The sequence below is a fragment of the Mytilus edulis genome, chromosome 6, assembly GCF_963676685.1.
Source record: "Mytilus edulis chromosome 6, xbMytEdul2.2, whole genome shotgun sequence".
Classification (NCBI taxonomy): Eukaryota; Metazoa; Mollusca; class Bivalvia; order Mytilida; family Mytilidae; genus Mytilus; species Mytilus edulis.
This window is the reverse complement of record NC_092349.1, coordinates 90,771,244-90,795,426: the sequence shown is the minus strand read 5'-3', so window position 1 is coordinate 90,795,426 and position 24,183 is coordinate 90,771,244. Positions and strand designations below refer to the sequence as shown.

The following is a 24,183-nucleotide window of genomic DNA, read 5'->3' as shown; positions in this document are numbered from 1 at the left end:
CGTGTTCTTATACATCTCCAATTAATAGCACTCTACGTTATTATATGGTATAGTTCTAGATTTTGGAGTTGACAACGGTACAAGATCAGCAACAGAGACTGCGATTTGGTGTTATATTTATTTTCAAACATGTCCCCCAGCGAGTATATCCTCACAAGATCAATCAGTGTGGTCGTCTTTGATTGAAAAAGTCAATAAAGTCAAACTAAGTCACAAATGAGTTCAATGAAAACATAAGGAAAAGGTGTAGGTCTATTTCGCGTGCTTTTTATTTGGGTTGCATATCAAATACTCCTGACTTGAAAATAGTGGAATAAGCCTGGTTTATAGCCAGCATAACCTCAGTAAAGCAGTCGCATCATCACTAGTTTACGATATAGTCCAGGTGTGCATGTGCTTACTCAAACTTTCTCTTTACTTGACAGACAATTAAATAGTCAACCAGAAAACCCGTAAAACTAAATAACTTCAAGTAAAAAAATTGTAACATCATATCGATCAATGACGTCAATTTGTTGTTTGTGATTTTTTCTGTTACATAGTATTGTCATATTGAGGAAGGTTTGGCTAGTCATTAAACCAGGTTCAACCAACATTTTTATCTTAAAATGTCCTTTACCAAGTCAGGAATATGGCAGTTATTATGAAATAGTTCGTTTCGATATATATGTTGACTTTTGTTTTTGTTGCACTTCAATGTTCTTGTAGTTCTTTTGTTTTCCTCTTATAAATGATGTGTTTTCCTGGGTTTTAATTTGTATCCTGGATTTGTTCTCTCAATCGATGTTATACTTTTGAACACCAGTATACTGTATCGTTTATCAATGCAGTTATTTGGTTTCAATGGAAATTTAGTTTAACAATCAATCTTAACTCCAGCAAAACAATAACAGGAAACGAAATTATGTAAAAGAACATGAACAGCTTTAACGTTTGAACTTTTAATAATTTGATTATACATGTAAAAATAGTTCAAGCAAAGCGGTTTTTTTATTTGCTGGAAATAAAGGTTTTTACGCGACTATATTTATTTAGTTAAAACATTTCTACAATAACCAAGTTGTATTATCAAATACTAAAAATAATATCGATACCTAAGTCGTTTTGATCATATTGATTCATTAACAATGTTGAATTATGGTATACTACCAGGTCTCGTCTTTTTATCAAAAACTTACTTTTATAATTTTTCAAATGTTATACAGACCTGAATCAACCAACGTCTTTATAAATTCAGCTTATTTCCGGCTTTCTAATAATGCGTGTATCTGTCACCTGTTGCACTTATCGCTAACACACTTTTAATCATATGTAATGGTATATATTTACCTGTCCTATTTGAACGTATTATCATAGGTTAAATCAAAGAGGTCATTTGATAAGTATACCGCGATAGCATAAAAGGCATATAAAAATAAAGTTATACTAGTATACTAAATATCCTTTCAAAACGCTTTTTAAAAAATATGTTTTTGTAGATATACATGCTTGGTTTTCAAGACCTATTTATCAAAGAAAAACATACAAACACATTTGAAAAGTAACCAAATATAACTACTGATTTTCCCTAATGATGTTTCTTTTACATAAGACAATAGAACAACTGAACAGCAGTGATAATTTAAACTTCCTGTTTACAAATGACAACTTCTATTATCATATCATTTGCATACACGCATAATAAGAGTCCTAGAACAAGATTTAATTCTTGGTAGATCTGAAAGCGAATATGAAATAAAATAATTTATAATTTGTGATTATGAAATTTACACGTTGAAGATAACATTAGGAGTTTTTTTTAAATGAATATAAACCCTTTCTCAATTATTTTTCGTTTGTCTAAAACGAAGAATTGACTTTTGTATTAAATATTATTCGAAAACATTATATTCATACTTGCAAGAAGAAGCAAAAGAGATGTTACACAATTGTAATGCAATAACAACTTTAGTTAATTCAAAAGAAAATCAAAACGTATAAAAATATAATGTACATACAGATAAAACACTTGGCACCTTTCCGTCAACTATACAAGAAGACGTTCTATGTATAATGGACACCTTGACATTATCGTGGACTACATATTATGCAAATTTTGTGTATTGGTGTTAACCGTTCTCCAGATTTGAATATTGCATATGCATTTAAACTAACCTTCAAGTAAGTTCATTGATATATGAATATAATAAGTAGTGACGTAGGATTCTATTTCTTATAAGAAATGATATAAGTGCATATCGGATCGAATATTGAACTCATGTATTTATTTCATTACAGAAGCTATTTTCATTTTCATCTCACTGTACTGTTCAATATCTCGAAACAATAGAGTGTGTTATATCGTCCGACGTATATGATAAAAATGAGATATTCACCTGATTGTGATTTCTATTTGGATTTGATTATCAATATGTTTTATATTTTTTATAAATTTTATATTTCGAACAACCAACACATATCCATCTAAAACCAATTAAAAGGATTATATGTAAAAATCACAAGTACTTATTGTCGATAAAGGACAAAAACTTGAAGCCATATATAAAGGTAATATACAGGTACAATGTGAATAATTTGCAAATCTAGTAATAGGATTCAATATTACATTTGATTTAAAATGATCGATGCAAAGTCAGTTTTTGCTGGGTAGAATGTACTTGAAAAGCAATGATCCAAGATTTTTACCTTTAACGATTTTATTTGTATTTACTATTTAAAAACACACATTATAAGACTTCTATACCCAGTAAGTTAAATTCCAGGAAGCGAAACTGAAAGTAAATAATTGATACTTCTTAAGCTATGTATTCAGGATTCGGTCTTTCGAAAAATGAAATTTACTAAATGCAAAATCGACACATTTCCAATAATTTCTTTCGTCTAATAAAGCGAACACATATACAAGTGTAATCGAAACATGATCTACTAGTTAAATAATAATCACAAACAAAAAGGATTATATTTTTAAGGACATTGTTAAATACATGCATTGTCATAACAAATGAAGTTCATTAAAAAAAGAATATAAAAAGATATATACAACTCGTCTAAACATCAACCCAACAATGTTAGATCTGTAAATTCGCTAAAAAGATATATATACATACATATAACACTTTGCAATTTTCCTTCCACTTCATAACCAGACGTTCTACCTGTAATTCAAACCATGAAATTAGTATGGATTAAATGTCAAGCAAAGTATTTTTAAATCGTGTAAAATGAATAATGATATTGCAGATGAATTGCAAATTTTATAGGGGGACATAATCTTTAGATAGTGTAGGTCTTTACGAGATGATATTTCGTCTTATAAAGAAATGAAATAATCGCAAATCAGACCAAACTATTATTGATTATTTTTATTATCAAATTAATAGAAGGTTGTGAAAATATTATTGGCAATAAATAAGCAGAACTGTTTCAATATTTTTAGATCGAATATGCAACCAGTGATGGTATTACAAGAGTGTGGTGTAACATAGTGTTTTAAATAAATGTTTTGGAGTTCTTTGTGTTCACATATCAAAAATAAAACGACTTGTTAGAGTTGAACATAAAAACAGAGAGAGAGATAGAGAGAGAGAGAGAGAGAGAGAGAGAGAGAGAGAGAGAGAGAGAGAGAGAGAGAGAGAGAGAGAGAGAGAGAGAGAGAGAGAGAGAGAAGAGAGGGCCATTGAGTAACACTGATCCTTATATATATAGTGATTGTGTGATGGGGTTTGGGATGGGAGTGAGTAAAGGATGACCGCTACACAGCAACACGTAAAATTGAAATAATATAGGTTGAGTGACAGCAACTGCGGACACCAACGATAGAGGTGTTTAGGGTTGGTACAAAGACAAATTGACCAAAGGAAAAATTAGGCGAGATAGTGATGTAACTAATGAATCAGAAAAGGTAACAACGTATATGCAAAATCTAGTCCTGGTATCTATGATGAGTTTATTTACAATTTTTACGTCAATCGTGCGTTTCGTTAACAAAATACTTATTAGTGGCGTTTGAACTAAAAATTCACGGGCAAATAAAGAACAGAGTTGCAAATTTTTGAAAACGCAAAACTCTGAATAGATTTGCGATATTGTTGGATTCTAGTACCTTTATTACGAACCTGTCCTAAGAATTAACGCTGCATTTATGTATCTAATAAGTGCCCTATGAAAAATCTTTCAAAACTTTTAGCATCTAAAAGAGGGACGAAAGATACCAGAGGGCATTCAAACTCATAGATCGAAAACAAACTGACAACGCCAAGGCTAAGAATAAAAAGACAAACAGACAAATACTAATACATAAGACACAACATAGAATACCAAAGACTAATAAGCAACACGAACCCCACCCAAAACTGGGGATGATATCAGGTGCTCCGGAAGGGTAAGCAGATCCTGCTCCACATGTGGCACCCGTCGTTATCAACAATAAAAGCTAGACTTACGAGTTATTGTGAATTATCATGAACCGTGTGCGAAGTAGATATGTATATGTAAGTGTTTCGCAATTTCAATCTTTTTCAACTCGCAATGGCATCAAAATATTTTACTTTTCTATCCCTTTAGGTGGAACCTAACACTTTCACTAAAATTAATTTGGCTCGTTTAATTTTCATAAAATTTTGACAAAGTATTTACTTTGATCCAAAAAATATAAAAAAAAAATCAAAAATTTTGAACCAACCGTTTTGTCAGAAAAGTTACACTGGTTATATAGCAATTTGACAAATGTTGATCATTGAGAAGCTTAATATTCCCTTTACAACACAACGTAATTAAAACGTTTAGCTTACTTTACAGAGTTATCAACCTGTAGTGTTATCTACCTGTAGTGTTAGGTACCACCTTAAACAGGTATTTTCTTAATCATGTTAATGTCAAACTTGAAGACAAATTCAAAGAATATGTCTTTCTGAGATTAATAAATTATAATGACCAACATAGATACCAATAGGATTATTTTATAGAGGGAGAAATCATACTCTATTAAAAAATAACATGTAAAATTGATCGTAATTTATACTGAATGTTTTACTATAAAGATTTTTTTGTGAAACGAGCCGCAGCTCTAATTCGAACACAACATACCCTGAATATGACACTGAGACAATATTAATAGATCTACTTCAATGTTAATTTGATGATATTGTAGAACAATTTTATTTTTTTCATAGGAACGATGAGTTGTACTATCATATCTTAATAATAGAGTAATATTACCAATATTATAGCAGTAACATTTATAACAATAAATCAGTAAAAGAAAACGGGAAAAAGATATATCATTTTGATTAAAGTATATACAAAAGAAAATTGCATTTATCATGTTTATATTATACTTAAGAGCCAATCTGCCAGAAAACCATGCAAAACCGTCCGAATGCCAATTTTGCCAAATGAGTTCATACTTGGTACATTGGTGCACCTTATTGATGTAATTAACCACACAAAATTTTTTTTGGAAATTTTGAACCGATCTTGATTTTTTTTAGGCGCCATCTTTAAACAGCTGAAATTGCTCGAAAACGTCAAAAATAAGCCTTTTTGGGCATATTTTGATGGTTTAAATAAAAAAACATGGCAATATTTATAATTTTTTGATAGTTGTTCCTAGTAATACATTACTTTAAGTGTAAGAATGCATAGAAATAACAATGCTGTCTATAAAGTGTATGTATAATCTAACCATTTCAATATGTTCTATTTAGCTTTAAGTCCAAAATGGCTGATTTTGGTAATTTTTAAGAGCCAAAATACTCCAAGACCCATTTATTATTGTAAAACAACATATCTACTTGCAAAGTATAACTATATATACTCAATCAAAAAAATATTAAGCTCGGCAAATAATGTTGGTGTCTAGTATATGCCACAACAAAATGGGGTAGCCTGCATATTCAAATTTTCTCAATTTTGCCGTCTAATTTTTAAAATCTGACATATTATAAGATCTGGATTTATAAATAAGTATAACAACAAAAGGAAAAGATTAATTAATGTTTCATTTAATACATTAAGAAAAAAATCATATACAAATACAAATTATTCATTAAAAATCTAGAGGCTCCCAGGAGCCGAAATAGCTTGAATTGACAAATTGTGCACCTCAAAACGATAAAAAACACATAATTCATTAGCAATAAATTTAAAACAATTCAGAATAAGTTCAGACTGTAAAAATAAGTTTTTCTGACCACTTTTGCAATATTTTCTTATATCATATTGATATAGCTGTCAGATATTAGCAGAAAACTCTGAAAATTTGTAAAGGAGAAGGTCCGGTAAGGACTCATTTTGGCCTCAAATTTCAGTTTCATCTGACGAAAGATTTTGACCACTTTTTAAACACTTAAGTGTCTATTTCACTTGATTCAATTAGTAAATGTGAAAGATTTTAACTGATGTAGTCATTTAAGACAATCAGATTCATGCTCAAATATGCAAAATCTCTCAAATATGCCAAAAAACGTCACTTTTTAGATGGTTTTTGTCAAAAATGAAAGTGGTCGCATCTGTGTTCATCCACAACCTTTATATATGTTATGTATTATCATAAAATACAACTTACATTTCAATATTAAGAATGAACACGAATGTGGCCACTTTCGTTTAACACGGAAACCGTCTAAAATTTAACTAAAATGATAGAATATTGAAGATTTCAGTAATTTAGCATGACTTAATGGTGCTACAACCCGATATATGTCAATTGTATTGTCAAAAACAGCCCATTTTTATGTAGCAGAAGCATTCAACTGTCCAATAAATAACTTAAAGTTTACATTTTAACAATTTTGTAAAACTGTTATATTTTGGGGCCAAAAAGGGGTCTTACCGGACCTACTCCTTTACACACTTCAGGGACAATAGCTCATAGATGTTACGTCCCAATTTTACAGAAAAATTTTGGGTAGTAAAAGATCTTGACATTTTGATAGTTTACAATATATATATATGCTGCAGTGCAGGCGATTTGGTGTCACGATATCACAGTAGCATTGGTTCGAATCCCGGCGAGGGAAGAACCAAAAATTTGCGAAAGCAAATTTACAGATCTAACATTGTTGGGTTGATGTTAAGACGAGTTGTACATATATGTATGATACTTCTTCTAAAGTTTTTAAAATAATGGTTTAATAGAGAAAACTGTAAACAGTTGCAATATAGAGATGATTTTAACAGGCACTAAGAGATGGACTTTTTTATGGCCCTTTGAGCCTAGTATGCTAACAAGGTAATATTTGCCAGGTACCTATATATCTACGTTGCTGCAATGTGGTCAATAAAAACATGAAAATCATAAATGCATCTACTGTAATGTAGTCAATATAAAAATGATAATCATAAATGTATCTTAAACTAGATGTGTGAAAGCAACACGAAAGGCTACGTCTCAAAAATTTGAAAATCTGCAATTTCAATAACACATGTGGATACAAACATGATGGTTGTCTCACATATAAAAAAAATCAGCTCTAAATCTGGAGGCATATACAAAAATGTCCATATAAATGTGAATTTTGAACAATTTTCAAAGTTTAAAACCCTTAATTCTGGAAAAAATTACACAGTGGAACGAAACTTAAACTTGATATGTAACTCATCATGGTTAGCTCACATACCAAAAATCAGCCCAATATCTGAAAGCATTTTAATAGAAGAAAGGTCCATATAACTTTGATTTTCCAAAGTCCAAAGCCCGAAATTACAGCAAATATTAGGGTAGCATGACGAAACTTTAACTTGATCTGTAACTCACATACCAAAAATCAGCCCAATATCTGAAAGCTTTTAGGAAAAAAGTGCATATAACTGTGATTTTCAACAATTTATCAAAGTCCATAGCGGGTAATTTCAACAGAAATTAGGGGAGTGGAACAAAACTTATACTTGATCTGTAACTCATAATAGTCAACTTACATACCAAAAATCAGGCAAATATCTATGGCGTTTAGAAAAAAACACTGTATAATGGTTTGTTTCGGAATGACTGAATTATGGAATTACGGAAAATCGGTATTTTAGTACAAGGGTAAAACTTAAGGCACCGACTACTTTGTTACTGGCCATAAAAATCCCATAACTAGACGAAAAACAAATTACTTCAGTTTATATTTACTAGTGCCAAATTTTCAAAGAATTTTGAATGAAATTGAATAGCTGTTTAGATTACTGTCATGACTGTACCTCTACATGACATCCTGAGAAATAACAAAATTAAAACAAGTCATATGAATCTTCAAATTTCAATAAAGTTAAATGTTTTTTTGATACTTGAACAGCAAGGTTTTACTATAAAAACAAGTGTACATTAACTTTCTTGTAAAAGAAAATCCATAACATAAAAATCTTCATTAATGATGAACTGTTATTTTTTGGAACATCATCCCATGGAAGATGTAAGTAGTGTTTTTAAGTTTCTGTTACTTGTTTGGTTGGTTGAAATTGTTTCTGTCAGAAGCATAATCAGTCTTCCAATCTGATGTTGACTGCTGTAAAGTTCAGTTAGTTGTGAGTCTAGATCTGAAAATCACAAAACATACATGTACATATATATATAGATCAGGCTGTTAGCTTTCATATTTTTTCATTTTCCAATTTTTTGGCCTTTTATGGCTGAATAGATATGCAGTATTGGTCTTGTGCATTGTTGAAGGCCATATGGCATATGAAGACTGATAGCTTACATATAAGTTGTATGTCATCTATTCTAATGGGCAATCATACCACTTTTTTTCATATTTTTCATTTACATGTTTACCACTGACAGGAAATAAAGATGACGACTTTTTTTTGCCATCCTTAGTGGCCATCTTGAAAATGTAATAGTTGTTGAATGCAAAACATAGGACCGCCCTATATATGTATGAATGTACTACATGTATTCCTACTACAAATTGAATAAGTATAAAAGTGATTTTTCAATGGGAAAACCAAGTTAACAAAGACATGTTCAATAAAACTGATGTATAATTATTATAAAGGTGATGACGTATATACTTTGTATGTCATTATAACCATATTTTTCAAACAGTTAAATTAATATATAGGTTAATAATATCTTACCAGTATCTTGTTCTTTACATGTATTTAGTTTGACCTGGCTATTGTCACATTCACAAAAATCATCAGCATTGCCTGCATCTATTATCATGATAATAGTCCTACAAATGAAAAGTGTTAAACTATAAAATAATTCTTCAATTTTGTATCACAGGAATTGTAGGGTAGTGTAGCATCACTGTGCATGTTTTTTTTGTTTCTTTTAAAAAGGGCTCTATAAATATAATTCATACATTTATACATACATGTACATCAATGTACATGTAAGGTCCCAAAATTGAACTTTATAAAAGTTTGCAATGCTTTTGATATTTTAGTCGCCATGGCCTACATTCATTGACATTGTATAATAGATCATTAAACAAGATTATTCTTTAGATAAAGTTATCTAGTGTTTCATGTACAGAATGTTGTATGTAAAACATGTTTTGGAATGAGGCTTTACCACCAGGTAGAAGCTTTTTTAATAAACAAAGACCTGAACATGTACAACTTCCATTAAAAACTTAAAATTAAACTTAGGGTAAGAGAATAAACACATATTGTCCTGCTTAATGTTGAACATGTTGAAATAAATTTTGATTACTATCATGCTTATCATGCTTATGGTCTATAAATTGTTTTTTTTTAAGCAAAAAATTAATATACATGTACATGATGTATATTGTACCCTGGTTAATAGCTTAACAATTTAAATTCTGTCCTTAGCTGACAAGGATATTTTGACCATTCTAATCCTCCCCCTTTCTTTTTGGTAATTAAATGGTCCCAAGACTCACGCCATATATACATTTAATATATAACTGTTGCATGGGTTTATTAATGCGATTTTATAATTCAAGACTGAAATGTGATTTAAATTTTGAGATATTCAGAAATATCCTGTTTGATTCATATAAAAAATACTCAAAATGTGAGTTTTAATTAAATTGCAATTACAAAAAAAAATGTTTTACATGATTACCCTTTCACATTCTAGCTATAATAAAAACATTACAATAATTTCTCAATTTACAGTATATTATTTGTTTGCACTTGGCTATGGGAAATAGATAAGATGTCCTAGAACAGGTCAGGTGTAAAAGAATATTCACATGCCCTTTCAACTCCCTCCGTTCTTTTTTTCATCTGGCTATTGTATCAAATGTTGGTCTCCTAATTTCAGATTGACTATATAGTGGGTCTCATTAGGGGGCTAGGATGAAATTTGAAAAAAATAGGCAGGACATGATTTTTGAGTAAAAAAAAAAGGCAGGATGAGACACTTGCAAAAAAATAAGTCAGGACGACAATTTAGGTAAGAAAAGTCAAGATGAACTAAAAAAAAAGAAGGCAGGACCAAACAGAGTGAAAGATAAAAAGGCAGCACAGAAATTACAGCTAAAAAACTAAAAAAAAATGCAGTACAAAAATTTTCATCCTAGCCCCCCCCCCCCCCCCCCCATAAAAATCAAATGGAAGCTCCCTTAGGTGCATAGTATAAGCGGGATACTGGAATCTAACAAAACAATAAGCGGTGTTCCGGGATCAGAACCCCACACCCCCCAATGAGACCCCCTTAAACGGCCTTTATAAATGTATAAAGAACTAATAAAAATTTATTGTTAAGAAGTTGTACTACTACTTATGAAAATTGATTGTTAAGAGTTGTACAATGTACCTGATCCTAGTGGAATGACTCGTCCTGTATACACCCTGTCAGGAAATGATGAAGATCCTTGGTCAGCTTTCAAATTGGCTTTGCTGGAAGACGGTTGGACGGGATGTTGACATCTTGCTTGACTATGATGTCAATGAATTCCATAAAAGTCCCTGTACTTCAAGCATATTCTAACATGTCTAAGACGAGATGATATAACAACCATAGGAAAATAAACCACTCCTCGTCTTATATAAAACAAGGACTCCTGTTGGAAATTCTACACCATAGTTTGCATCATGTTTATTCACTAAGTTATGATTATTGTCTGGTAAATTATTGTCATGATTGGCAGATTCTTGCATTGGCAGTAATTATTCTTTTGTTCTTTAGTGCATTCAGATATCTTAAATAGTTTGTAATATGTAGATGCATAATGCTGGGATAGCCCAAATAGTCCTCCTAGATTATTAAAGTTGCAAACTTCGAGGTAAACTTTGTCTGCCAAGTCCATCACTGGGAGCTGACATGTTGCCCAAGGGAGATAAGTCAAAGGAAGAGCATAAAAGATGTACTCCCTGGTTTCAGCCAATTTATTGATTTTTGCACTTGCAGTACAAAAACGTCTTATTTAAATTTTTAGACACATTTATTTTACTTTTTTAAATGATTTTATTAGCTATTTTATTACAATTGTATTTATAATTAAATTAAAATCAAAATCAAAATGTGCCAATTTGGGACTAAAATCACCATTCTTCCAAGGCAAAAATTAACATGTAATAGTCATTTGCCAAGCTTAATATTTTAATCTATTATAAAAAAATACACCATAATTAAAACTAATATAAGTTGCAAACATATATGGAATGGGTCTTGCAAGTTAAAAGCAAGTAAAAGTCATGTAAATTCATGTATGAAAAATCTAGCCTTTGCGTCCGTGCTCCTGGCAATGTGCCAAATAGTTTAAATTTTCATTTGTATTGACCAGAACATAGTAAAATGAATGGGTCCCAGCTGACATTACTCTAAAAACTCAACTCCCCCATTTAATATGCTTCTGGGTAGTTCTTAAAAGGCATTAAAAGTTGGATTTTTCCTTGGTTTTCGAATGAATTTACATAATTATGCAAATGAGGCTGTTACTAAAAATAGATATGATTCTGGCGAAAATTAAGTAGCCATTTTTTTTATTTTATGTGAAGGATTGAGATGATATATAAAAATTTGTCAAGTTGTGATTGTCGATTTGGACGATTTTCTGAATATTGCATGGTTTTCTGGCGGATTGGCTCTTAACGAGTGTTACGGTGTTACAAGCACAACAAAACTTATCGTGCTAACATTAACGATACCAATGAATCGCATCAAATATGCATGTTTGCTTCGCACCACGGTGCAAAATTATTATGTTTAATACGGTATTTACGTCATCTGAAAATTATTACGTAACATAAATCTGTTTTTATTGATTATTTATATATTATATGTTATTGAAAAGATGATCTTGTTTCGAAAAACATATAGAATTAGGAGCCTATCCGAGACAGAATTAGATAGTATATTCGGACCAAACTTTAGAATAGGTATTTTGAGAAGTTTATGTTAACGTAAAAAAATAGGAACCAAGATGTTTGTGATCATGAGTTTACATTCGACATTATATGCATATATAAAAACTTAATTACGTATTACTACGATATGACTACTATATTGATTTTAGAATATGGTTAGGAAACATATTATGAAACCGAACATATAACAAATGATACAAATACGTTAAGACCACATGACAAGTTAGAAGTGTGGTGAAAATGGGTTGAAATACTAAGGATGTATCTCATAACAATTTAGTAAAATGGTGGTTGCATAGGACAACATCAATGAGGATATCCAGATGCATCCAAATATATAAAAGACGGGTTTACAATTTTCTACTTATAAGTGTAAGCACTATTGAGATAGAAAATGCATTTTCGATATCAATCCACCATGTCCTTTTTAGAAGTATGATACAGCGAAGCAATTCTAAGTTTTAAGCAAGCGTAATGTTGTGAAAATAAAGTTGTGTGTGTGTGTGTAATGTATTTACAGTAAAACTTGCATTGAGGCCCACAAATGTGACAGTCAACAACCTGATAAAACATCGAAGAGCTTATAAAACCTAGTGTAAACACAAACACTTAACCGCAAATCAGACACATTTATGAGAGAGATAAATCCTTTATTTATAATGATTTTAAAACTTTGTAACAGCAAATTCAAGGTAGATTCATGGCATACCGCCGTCTTGGAGTGTCCTATCGCAGTACACAGTCAGTCTAGTTATTTGCCTTATTCTGTAAATTCATAGACAGATGTATACTTTTTTTTGTTATATTGTTTATTAATATGAAAAATAATTTGCTGAGTTATTGCAATATTCAGAATATTTAAACAAATACCACACAATGGTGTTTTAGAATCATTATTTTTCAACTAGGCAATAAAGATGAGATAATCCTGCAGTACAAAATTTATACTGGCATCAGATCTTTAATTACAAGATTTATTATCATGCACAAAAATGTGTTTTTACATGATCATTCTAATCACATTTATGCCATTTTCAAAGTCTCATAGCTTGAAAAATTGCACGGTGACCAATCCTTTTAATCATAATTTTGAAAAGAGCATAGCAAAATCTTCATTTGGGTAAAGTATAAGAAAATTACGGTAAATAAATATCTATGATCTACCTTTAATAGAACATTATTTCCGAGCATAGATGTCATTTTAGTTATCAAAGGTACATGTACCAGGATTATAATTTAGTACGCCAGACGCGCGTTTCGTCTACATAAGACTCATCAGTGACGCTCTGATAAAAAAGTTATAAAGCAAAACGAGTACAAAGTGGAAGAGCATTGACGGAGTATACCGCTGTTCAATAAGTACATGTACATGTAGATCAAAGATGTCATTTTAGTTATCAAAGGTACCAGTATAATGATTTAGTACGCCATACACGCGGTTTGTCTACATAAGACTCATCAGTGACACTCAGATCAAAAATGTTGTAAAGTCAAACAAGTACAAAGTTGAAGAGCATTGTGTTACCTTCTTCATATCTTATCATGAACAATTTTCATAAAATGGATGATAATTATAATGATTGTAATAAATTGAACTCAGTTTAGTGTAACGTGATTTTAAACATATTTTACATAACAGTTTCCTGTTAGGGTGAATAAAAGGAAATTACCAAATCATTTGTTTTTTTATTTTTTATATTTTGAACTCTAATAAGAGGAAATTTTAAATTTGCGTCAAGTATTGTATCATGATGTATATATATCGGTAAGTATTTAACATTTTTAAATATATATTATAATATTGCTGTATTTATTGATATAAATAAGTAAAAATTAGTTGTCACAAAAAAGATAGATAACATCACATCCAAAGAAAATATAGGAAAAACAACAACACAGAAAACAGACGACTATAATGTCAAAGTATTTTTTTAAGAGTCAACATAGTCCAGTCAAGCTAAGTTTGAGCCTTAAACTAATTGCTACAGAAAATGTCTGTGTTGTAATTTATAGCATTTAGCCCCAAATATACAAAGAAAAGTCCCTTAAAATCTAACTGTAAGAAAACTTAAGTTTTGCATTTCTTATTTCTTCTGGATATTCACATGAGACGAAAAGAGGGACGAAAGACACCAGAGGAACAGTCAAACTCATAAATCGGAAATAAAATGACAACGCTTTGCTAGAAAGTTAGATAACCCCGCATAAAAGAGTCTTTGTTTTTTGTAAGTTTTTGGTTGATTTTCTAACATTCATGTTAAATATGTTACTTTGATAGGGTTATAAGTTAGTATTTGACTATATTAAATAATCTTCTGCTCGGGAAATTTAGAAACTCGATATGTTATGGGAATTTAAGGTTTTTTGCACATTTTTCATTGAAGAAATTGCAAATGTATGGCTTTGTGACCATTTGGTATTGCTTATATCTGTAAATTATATATGTTTAGCATCTACCTTGTTAAATGAAACTTTAAACCACAAAAAGAAGCATATATGCTTAGTTACATGTAGTTTTATTCAATTTGAGATTTTTTACCATGCTGAAAATCTAATAAATGGTCAGCTAATGAATTTTAAATCTAGGTTATAGCTTGATTAAAGATACGAAAACATTTTCGAGTTGTTTGTTAAACTCTAAAGACGGCTTAAATATCAGGAATCAATACCTTTTGTTGAATAGAAGTTGTAAAGTTATATCTCGCATCAATGTATATCTCCAAAGGAATTTTAAAATCATAATATTTTAGTTTTCCTCAAGTTAAATTTGATGGGACTTTTTCCTGTGTATATTTAGGGTAGAATTTAAAAGATTAAAAATTCAAAATCTTCTGTTGCAATCACTTCAATTTTAGGGTCAGATTTATGCTAGATTGACTGGACTAACAGTTACTGCATAAGGACGTAGTAGATCTTATACAAAAAATATAGAACTGTTAACTTCCCAAAACTGAAATTGACATCATGCTTTTTTCAAAAATACAATAGTAGGTAAATAAAGGCAACAGTAGTATACCGCTGTTCAAAGTTCATAAATGGATAGAGAAAAAACAAATCCGGGTTTAATGGCAGTGTTAATTATAACATTAAAAGGACAACATTACACGTGAATGTAACAAATTATATTTTCCATTTTTCTTTTGAATCTACAGTATGTTTACATGTTTAAGATGTAGTAAATAACATATATTATTATTTTTTAGGGATTAACACATTTTCAAAAAAAATGAGAATTTCCCAACTGTTTAGTCTCACTCTTACATTTTCAGGTAAGATTGTGACCCGCATTTTATTTCAAAACGTTGCATAATATTCTTTTCATAGTGTCTTGTATACTCTTGTTTGTCAGATTATTTTCAACTCATGACTTTGGATGTCCGTTTGTATCTTACCTTATCTATCACAATTTATAATTGTCTATTCTAGATTTATGAGAGACACTTAATGGCTTTAAACTCATTTGTATTTTTATAAGTTAAACATATTCGAAAGTATCAATGGTATGACACGTTAATCAATTTGTCACAACTGATTGTATTTAGAAATATTTTCTTGTGTCGCCTTTTTTGTTGGAATACAGATGTAAGCACATTGCCTAGTTATGATATGAGTGACGAAGCACTGTTGTTGATAACAATTACATAGAGAATTGAAATGGGGAATGTGTGTCGATGAAACAACAATCCGACTAAAGAGCAGAAAAATATAAAGAGCCTGTTAATGGTTTTTTTACGTAGTATAAAAATCATGCACACAATAGCGGGCTTCGACTTGCCCCTTACCTATGATATATACCTGTTCGGTGAAATGGACGCAATGCTAAACCCTGAATCATACCAATCAACAGATAACAATTCTCTAGTCTAGCAATATAATACTTCTTATCATTTTTACATATGTACTTTCATTTTGTATGATCATTTTGATAAAAAAAAGAATGTGTATTGTGTGTCTTGATAGTTAAAAAACATTTTACGTAAACTATTACAGAGTTGTTGGCAGTAAATGTTTTGTACCATTTTGAAGATGATACTGTGATTTTACCATGTGAGCAATTGTCAAATGAACAGATAGTATGGCAGGGACCAGAAAATTATTTTATATATGGATATGGGGATATCATAAATCCCAAGTTGTCTAAATCCAACAGACTAGCAATTATACATGTCAATGGAAGTCATCAGTATAATTTGCAAATTCGCCATTTTTCCAGTGAAGATGAAGGACACTACAAATGTGTTATAAGCAATATCCATGAGGAATACTTTGCTTTGTTTATTGGAAGTAAGTCATTACAACAGGTATATATATATACTTCAAGATCTCCTTCTTTTCAAAGTTTCCTTTTTTGATAAAAAAAATCGCTCATCATACTATTCTATAGCTATTGGAACAACTGTTAATATATTGACATATAGCTCTTCAACAGTTTTGGTACTTTTACATCTTCGGATTTCAAATGCTTAGCTTTGAGTGTCCCTGATAAAGGTAAATCCAGAAAAGTGCTTTGGACGCAAGACATTAATAAACGTGTTGGTTTGTTTATTACACCAATATACAATCGTTTGCTGAATATTTACATACATTTTCTATGTTTGCAGGTGGGTAAATGGCTGTGTCAAGATAAGATTTTTGCACAAGCACCTGGTTTTTTTAATCGTGGAAGGGAGGTCAACTGACGGACGATTTTGTGAAGAAAAACATTCGTCTTGCGTACCAAAGTATAACCCGGTATCTGTGATGAGTTCTTGCACAGTCATAGTTTATCAAGAAACACGTTCAATGAAATAGTCTTAACATTTTATTTTTACATGCACTACTGATATGTACTTGTATAAAAGAAGTTACTTATTTGTTTTCACTTGCAGGGCTACAATATTTACATTTAACATAAAAGACAAATATGTTATGATTAAGTTTTGCAATACAACAATATTCTTATTATATAATTACAAGCTTAAGAATGAAACATCTACATTCCTCTCCACGTTTTATATGATAGTATGTACATACACATTGCAGTCAGAGTACTGTAAGTTTTACCATAACTTTGTATATCCTACATGGAACATGTGTAATCGGTTTTTTTAACAAAAATATCCCTTTTGAAAATATATTTTTGTTGGATAAAACTTATAAATCATTTATATTGCGAATGATTTTATGTATCTGAGAGTGTGATTGATTAATTGTCAATACTATATATATTTGAGTTTACTTTGCGGGGAATTAATTATAAATAAAACTTATAAATATTATATACTTCAGAAAGTCCCAGCAACCTAACGATAGTAGAGGAAGATTCTCAACACATTGTGTACGGATATCTCAATCGTGTATTGGAGTTAAGTTGTACTGTTATTCATGGGGTTCCAAATGGCAAATTAGTTTGGATGGTTAACAATAAGACTCTTGAGGAAGAAGCATCATCGTTGTTGGTCTATACGTTCATACCAAAGCAAGAAGACCATTTACAAAATTATACATGTGCGACGAAAAGCAATATCGTACCATATGTTATGGAGCGCACTGTTCGATTGTTTGTATACAGTTAGTACTTATAAATATAGTTATATTCATGGCATTCATGGTTTGTTTAGTCGATACTTAACACTCCAGATTAATAATAATTTTACCGCGGGAATGTTATAAAATGAAATGTCTTCATCAGTATATTTATTTACATTTACAGTATTAATAATGAAACTTCTACTGTGGTTCATAATGAGTTACATTTTTTGTTTTTTATATAGATTAGACCGTTGGTGTTCCCGTTTAAATGTTTTTTTTACCCCTGTCATGCTTTGGGCGATTAAACGCTTGTTGTTCCGTGTGAGCCAAGGCTCGATGTAGAAGTTCTCCTTATATTTATGTAAAGAAAAATTAGTGAAAAATGCTTTCTGAATCAAAATCATACATTTCAAACATGTTGGTGAAGCCTTGGTTAAGAGTTATAATGATGCTTGATATCATTGTTTGTTTTATATCATTTTGAGGGTATTTTAGCTATTCGCCGTTTCAGAATTTAATGCGTTCTGGTACTATTTTCATAAGTGTACACCAAAACGTAGTTATTCGTTATAAACGTCCGAATCAATTGAAATGATACGATTGACGTGGCGTTATTTTCACTTTGGGGTACGTACAATTGTTTGACCAATTCCCCTTTAGATTCTGAAAAGACCTATTATGTGTTAGTAATCATATTTATTTAGTCGTTGCATTATTGAGCATTAATTATAAAAATCATTTATTTATCGAAACATTGTATGTTGAACCTATATTGTTGTGTAACACTAAACGTGTGTTAAAAAAAATTTTAATCGTATTTATGTATTATTTTGTTTATAGTGCCGCCAATAGTTTCGATTTCTTTCAATAAAACACTGGGCATTCAGGAAGGAGCAGATTTGACATTGTATTGCAACTACAGTTCAAACCACGATGTAAAAGAATTGAAATGGGAGAAAATGTTCCAATATGAAAGTTCACTGGATGAGCGATCACAGTATTTAAAAATTAAGAGCATTGATAGACAACATGCAGGAAAGTACAGATGCACCGTCACAAATATGGCCGGCAGCGCGTCAGATGTCGTGACCATTGAAGTATTTTGTAAGTTCTATTATTGTTAATTTTACAATAAAAATTCAAATTGCCAAAATCTACATAATTGCATATAATGCATAATGTGTTTACGCATAATTTTCATGGTCCATGAATTACATATATACACACAGAAATGTTTTTATCACCTCCACGTTTTTTCGAAATTACAAATATTACGATAAGAGTCATTGGATTCCGGAAAAAATGTTGGCAAAAGTGGTAATACAGCCTGTAAGGAAATAGCATTAGCTTAAAGAAAAACACGACAAATTGAAACAAAAATGATACTTTGATGAATAGATTGTCACAATACACTTAAGTATGGATCGCCTATTTTAAGTATGGATCGTCTCAGTTCGTTTTGCACGATATTATTGCCATTTCACTTAGACGACGTCCATGGTAAGTCTGTTAACGATTTCCATTGTTCAATATTCAAAGTCGAGTGGATGAAAGAACAACGTGATTGGTTGCAGGACTTAACCTTGTGTCTCACCCCTACAATCGTACCAGAGGAAACACATTGAGTTAACTCCGTAAATGGTACAAATGCAATTATTCAGACACTAACATTGTAACTTTAATTTTAACCTAAAATCAAGTGTTCAGCATAACCACATATCTTCACTTAATATTGCTGATTATCATAATGATGTAGCTTATTATTTTCATTTTCATTATAAATTAATAAACCTTCTCCATGATGAAGCATATCGTGTGATTTTTTTCTGACACAAATAATAGATAAATGTCGATTTATGAGATTTCAGTATTGGTAAACTAAGGCCGCCTCAATTTGTAACATAATTTGTTTGTAAATTCACAGATCCGCCAACGGTACAGGTCACATTTGAAGACCACGGTACCTATAAACAATTGAACTGTTTAGCTAATGGAGTACCAGCTCAATACATCTTTACACAGTGGGAACATAGGTCTGCCTACTCTGGTCTGATCAGATATCTCCCCGACGATAGCAGTGGTAGACTTATACTTCCCAACATCCCGGGAGAGACAGATCGTTATCACGACAGAGGACTTTATATTTGTCATGCTTCTAATAATGTGTCGCTGAATGGTAGCAACTCTTTCATTCGTGGAGAATTTTTTCTCAAATCACAAGGTAAGTATTTTCTGGTCTTCTGCGTCAGAAGTTAATGTAACAACCAATTTGGTTTATCATTCCGTTAAATGTCTCCTCTCTAAAATGTCCAATTTTGGAACTGATTAGTGATTTTATTTAGCCCCCAAGGGATTATAAAATCCTTAAATAATCACATTTTTCTTTGCAAATTCTTTGCTTTAATACAGGGAATATATTAAATAAATATCTTTTGACAAAATATGACAGACCCCACAGCAGTAACAGTGATAATCTTAACAGTACCAATTTCCATGCACATGATGAGCATTTTGACAATGAATGAAAGATTGTATACTTTAATTTCGTACTTTGTCTTCAAATTGTTGTACATATTTTATTTCGATGTTTTACTGTTTTGATAGAATTTCAACGTATTACACATTTTTAGATCACAATCTTTGTCTTGTTTAATATTATATTATGTACATATTTTGCCTTGCAATTTTATATTTTTATTTCACCAGGAAAACCGTATTTTGTTACCTCCAATAATAACACGCAATATGGAATTAAAGATCAAGAGGGTAACCTAACCGTTGACTTTGTCAGTTTTCCAGAGATTACGAACTTTACCGTTATTGATGGTGATATGAAACACTATAAAGACAATTATACTCTGGAATCTTGGAGGGTAATGGACAAAGTATATAACAAAACTGTAATTGTGAATGGCAGTAGACTGGTCTTATCAATGAACATAAGGAATGAAAATGACTTCCGATCATATACAATAAAACTGAGTAATAAGTTTGGATCAGCCAACTTCAACATTTCCCTTCAGTCAGCAAGTAAGCAATCATCGTAATACTTGTAATAATTTCTTAACTTAGTCCTTATTTTGTTTGGCTTTATAAACATTTTGATATGAGCGTCACTGATGAGTCTTTATGTAGACGAAACGCGCGTCTGGCGTACTAAATTATAATCCTGGTACTTTTGATAACTAATTATATTACAAAATACTGCAAAAACATTAATATTGTTAACTTCAAGTTTTTTTGTTGTTTTTTTTAATTGAACATGAAAATATCACTCCACTAGTTGTTTCATTCCTTCTACTACTTTTGTAACATAACAACCTTTAAACAAGTACATGGCTTGATATATATATATTGTGACATTTTATTGTTAATCATAATCTTTAGAAATATGTTGTCGTGCTTCACAATTACAGAGGTATGTCAAATCCAAAAACACGTGCATCTATTAAAAAAATTGAATCATACAATAAGAAAAAAACGAACATCATTTCGTTAAAAAGATATGTATTTGCTTCTGTAGGTTGTCCTGAAACACCAGAAATTATGAAGATAATGCCTAAGGAAAGTACGGTCCTTATCCAGTGGAGAGAAAGGTTTCATGGTGGATTTCCACAGTCAGTCTACATCCAGTATCGTAGACGTGATGTTCAGTACTGGAATACAATACCAGTCTCATTTTTAAAGTTGGCGTTGGAGCTGTTGAAAACAATGTTTACGAGATGCAGAACAATGTACATCAAAATGCAGTGGCACAAAATGCAGTCGCACAGAACTTAGATGTCCCTGTATATTCTTCTATCGACAGACGAGCAAATCTTACAATAGGACAGACCGTCTCGTATTCAACAACACCAAAACGGAAAAAAAACTTACTTGAAAAACGTCAAGAGAATGGAGGTTAGATTGTGAAATGTTATAACTTCATGTCATTTGCATGCGCTGCGTCATTCTTACATTATTACATTTGTATTTGAGATTTGGTACTGCTTCAGCATCGGATCTAAATCGGATATGATTGATTTATTATATATAGATAATTATATAATTTGTATTAATTATGTTCTAATGTCTGGTATAATGATAAATACTTTCGAATTCATGAATTCAGTCATATTTAGATTGAGAATTGAAATGGAGAATGTGTCAAAAAGACTCCAACATAAAGCAGACAACAGCCGAGGGCCACCAACGGGTCTTCAAATGCAGCGAAAAACTCCCGCACCCGGCGAAGCCTTTTAGCTGGACCCTAAACAAATATGTATACTAGTTCAGTGATATTAGTATCATTGCAGTTTAGATCCTTGAAAAAAACTATTAATATACCTTTAGTTCTATCATGCAAACTGTTTTACTGATGAGTCTTATATAGACGAAACGCGCGTCGTCCGGCATATTAAATTATAGTCCTGGTAAGTGATGTAATTCCTTCAGCTTTTATTGTTAAATGTACACTAAAATCAAACTAAAAAATAAGTAAATAGTTATCAAAGGTCTACACGGCGCGGTACCGGATGTGCCAGATAGTAATCGTTTCTGATACATTCAGCGTGTTATCGACCCGCCATGCCAATCCCCACTCCGACCCATCAATAACGATTTTGTTTTCACATTGTCGAAGGCGGGAAAAGAACAGAATTGATGAAATGACAAAAGTAACGACTATTCAGAGCAAAGATTTCAAAAATAGTGCTAGTGTATAAAGACACATACATGTTGTGTCGTTCAACAAATTCATGTGTGTAGTATCGATTTTAATGTTGGTTATTACATTGTTGGCGCAGGTACAATACAAAGTCAAGGGCGGACAAGATGTTAACAATAAAAAAAATCCGAATCGCGTTTATAATACCACCTGCACAAAGAGCTGTACAAAATATTATCAATTTAAATAATTCTAAATTATGAATGTCATTTCATAAAAATTAACGGTTCACAATAACTAGTTCCTTAGTTTGTAATACTCTCAAGCGCTACTTGATACAGTTAACGGATTCAGCCTTGTGCTATAAAAAAACGACATTTTAAATTTATTATGCGCACAATTGTCTGAATTTAAATACAAAGATCTAGATTTATTTCTAGTTTAACAAAAATATGTTGATTGCGTTCGTGATCATACTGTATATAAACCTGGTGTAATGGGGGGAAAATATAGTTGAACTCTTTTCTTGAACATGTTATTATTTCATCAAGGGAATTGCTATTGTAGCATCTGTTGGAGAGGCTAGTGGAACTGTGAACTCGGCGATAAAGAAGGTTCGTGTAGTTTATATAAAGATTGCAATTATATATCTTTTTTTTGTCAAATACATGTTGCAATGTGGTATGGAAAATCAAATGAAACTTTAAATAGAAGAAAACATTACAAAATAGAGACAAAAGATACAAAAGGTACATTCGAACTCAGAAGTCGGAAAATGACTACGATATATGAAAAACAAAACTAAGACAGATAACACAACGTCAAACCTGATAGACCGAAACACGAACATAACCAATAACTAGGGATGATCTTATGTGTTCACTAAGGGTAGACAGATCATGATCAACATGTGGCATCCATTTTGATGCTCAAACCTGTTGGGTGATAAGTCTTAATTGGTAGGTCAGATCCGTGGCTAGACAACGGTATTGTGTTGACGATTGAACATATACATTGCCATTTGTCAAACAGATTTCTAATAACGATCAACCAATTCGTGACTGCGCCCGAACTACTTACAGCAGTAAACCAAAACTGCGGTAAAAATGATAAAATAGAAAAATATGACTACACTTCTTTTTTCTAAAGGACTAACTTTATGTTGAGGAGGGGAAATGATGTCAAATATACAATATTATAAACTATTTGAATATACATTCTTCTTTTTTATTCTAGGGTCCTGATAGACTTAGCTATATTGAAGTTAGCTTTGAACCAACACCAAACGAATACAAGTTTCACATTCATGGTAGTGAAAACAGAACAAATTATGTTGACATAGACTTCTCAAAAAAAATATGTTCATACGTAGATAGTCACATAGAAAGTGACGATGACTCCACTCCACAAGCATGTGCGATGTTGAAATATGAGGAGTGAAAAATACAAAATCTGTTGTTTTTTGTAATTGTGTTAATGTTTCAATCATTTCTTTTTTCATAATGTAAAAAATTCTTTAGCCGTTTGTATTATTGTATAGTTTTGAGAAGAAAAACATACTTCATATCATTATCTTATTTTACAATATTGATATTGTCATTTGCAGTTTATTTCAACACATTTTAAGTTGAAAAATAAAAGGCGTTGGAGACTTAAAGAGGACATTCTGATAATAATCATGTAACAAAAAGTATTAAATCACAAAAATAACTGTCATATTCCTGAATTGGTAAAGGCATTTTCAAATTTAGAAA

The 24,183-nt window shown here is 31.2% G+C and overlaps 1 protein-coding gene and 1 long non-coding RNA gene across 2 annotated transcripts; one reads left to right on the top strand and one right to left on the bottom strand.

Annotated features, from left to right (window-relative positions):
• Positions 1-5,982: 5,982 nt before the first annotated feature.
• Positions 5,983-11,233, bottom strand: LOC139528879 (uncharacterized). The gene is made up of 3 exons (XR_011665715.1): positions 10,721-11,233; positions 9,064-9,161; positions 5,983-8,520 (listed from the first exon to the last, which is right to left on the bottom strand). It is a non-coding gene; the product is annotated as an uncharacterized lncRNA (long non-coding RNA).
• Positions 11,234-13,981: 2,748 nt separating this feature from the next.
• Positions 13,982-23,936, top strand: LOC139528886 (neural cell adhesion molecule 1-B-like). Its single transcript, XM_071325121.1, has 10 exons — positions 13,982-14,038; positions 15,477-15,542; positions 16,264-16,557; positions 17,542-17,823; positions 18,625-18,888; positions 19,709-20,005; positions 20,491-20,814; positions 21,308-21,684; positions 22,997-23,043; positions 23,666-23,936. Exons 2-8 carry the CDS (start codon positions 15,500-15,502, stop codon positions 21,562-21,564), a joined length of 1,761 nt encoding a protein of 586 aa, XP_071181222.1. The 5' UTR covers positions 13,982-14,038; positions 15,477-15,499; the 3' UTR covers positions 21,565-21,684; positions 22,997-23,043; positions 23,666-23,936.
• Positions 23,937-24,183: the final 247 nt, after the last annotated feature.

Excerpts from the sequence above, each read along its gene's own strand:
- LOC139528886 (XM_071325121.1), top strand. The coding sequence starts at position 15,500 with ATGAGAATTTCCCAACTGTTTAGTCTCACTCTTACATTTTCAG. Across the intron at positions 17,824-18,624 it reads TGTTCGATTGTTTGTATACA|TGCCGCCAATAGTTTCGATT; the intron begins GTTAGTACTTAT and ends TTTTGTTTATAG. Across the intron at positions 20,815-21,307 it reads CATTTCCCTTCAGTCAGCAA|GTTGTCCTGAAACACCAGAA; the intron begins GTAAGCAATCAT and ends TTGCTTCTGTAG.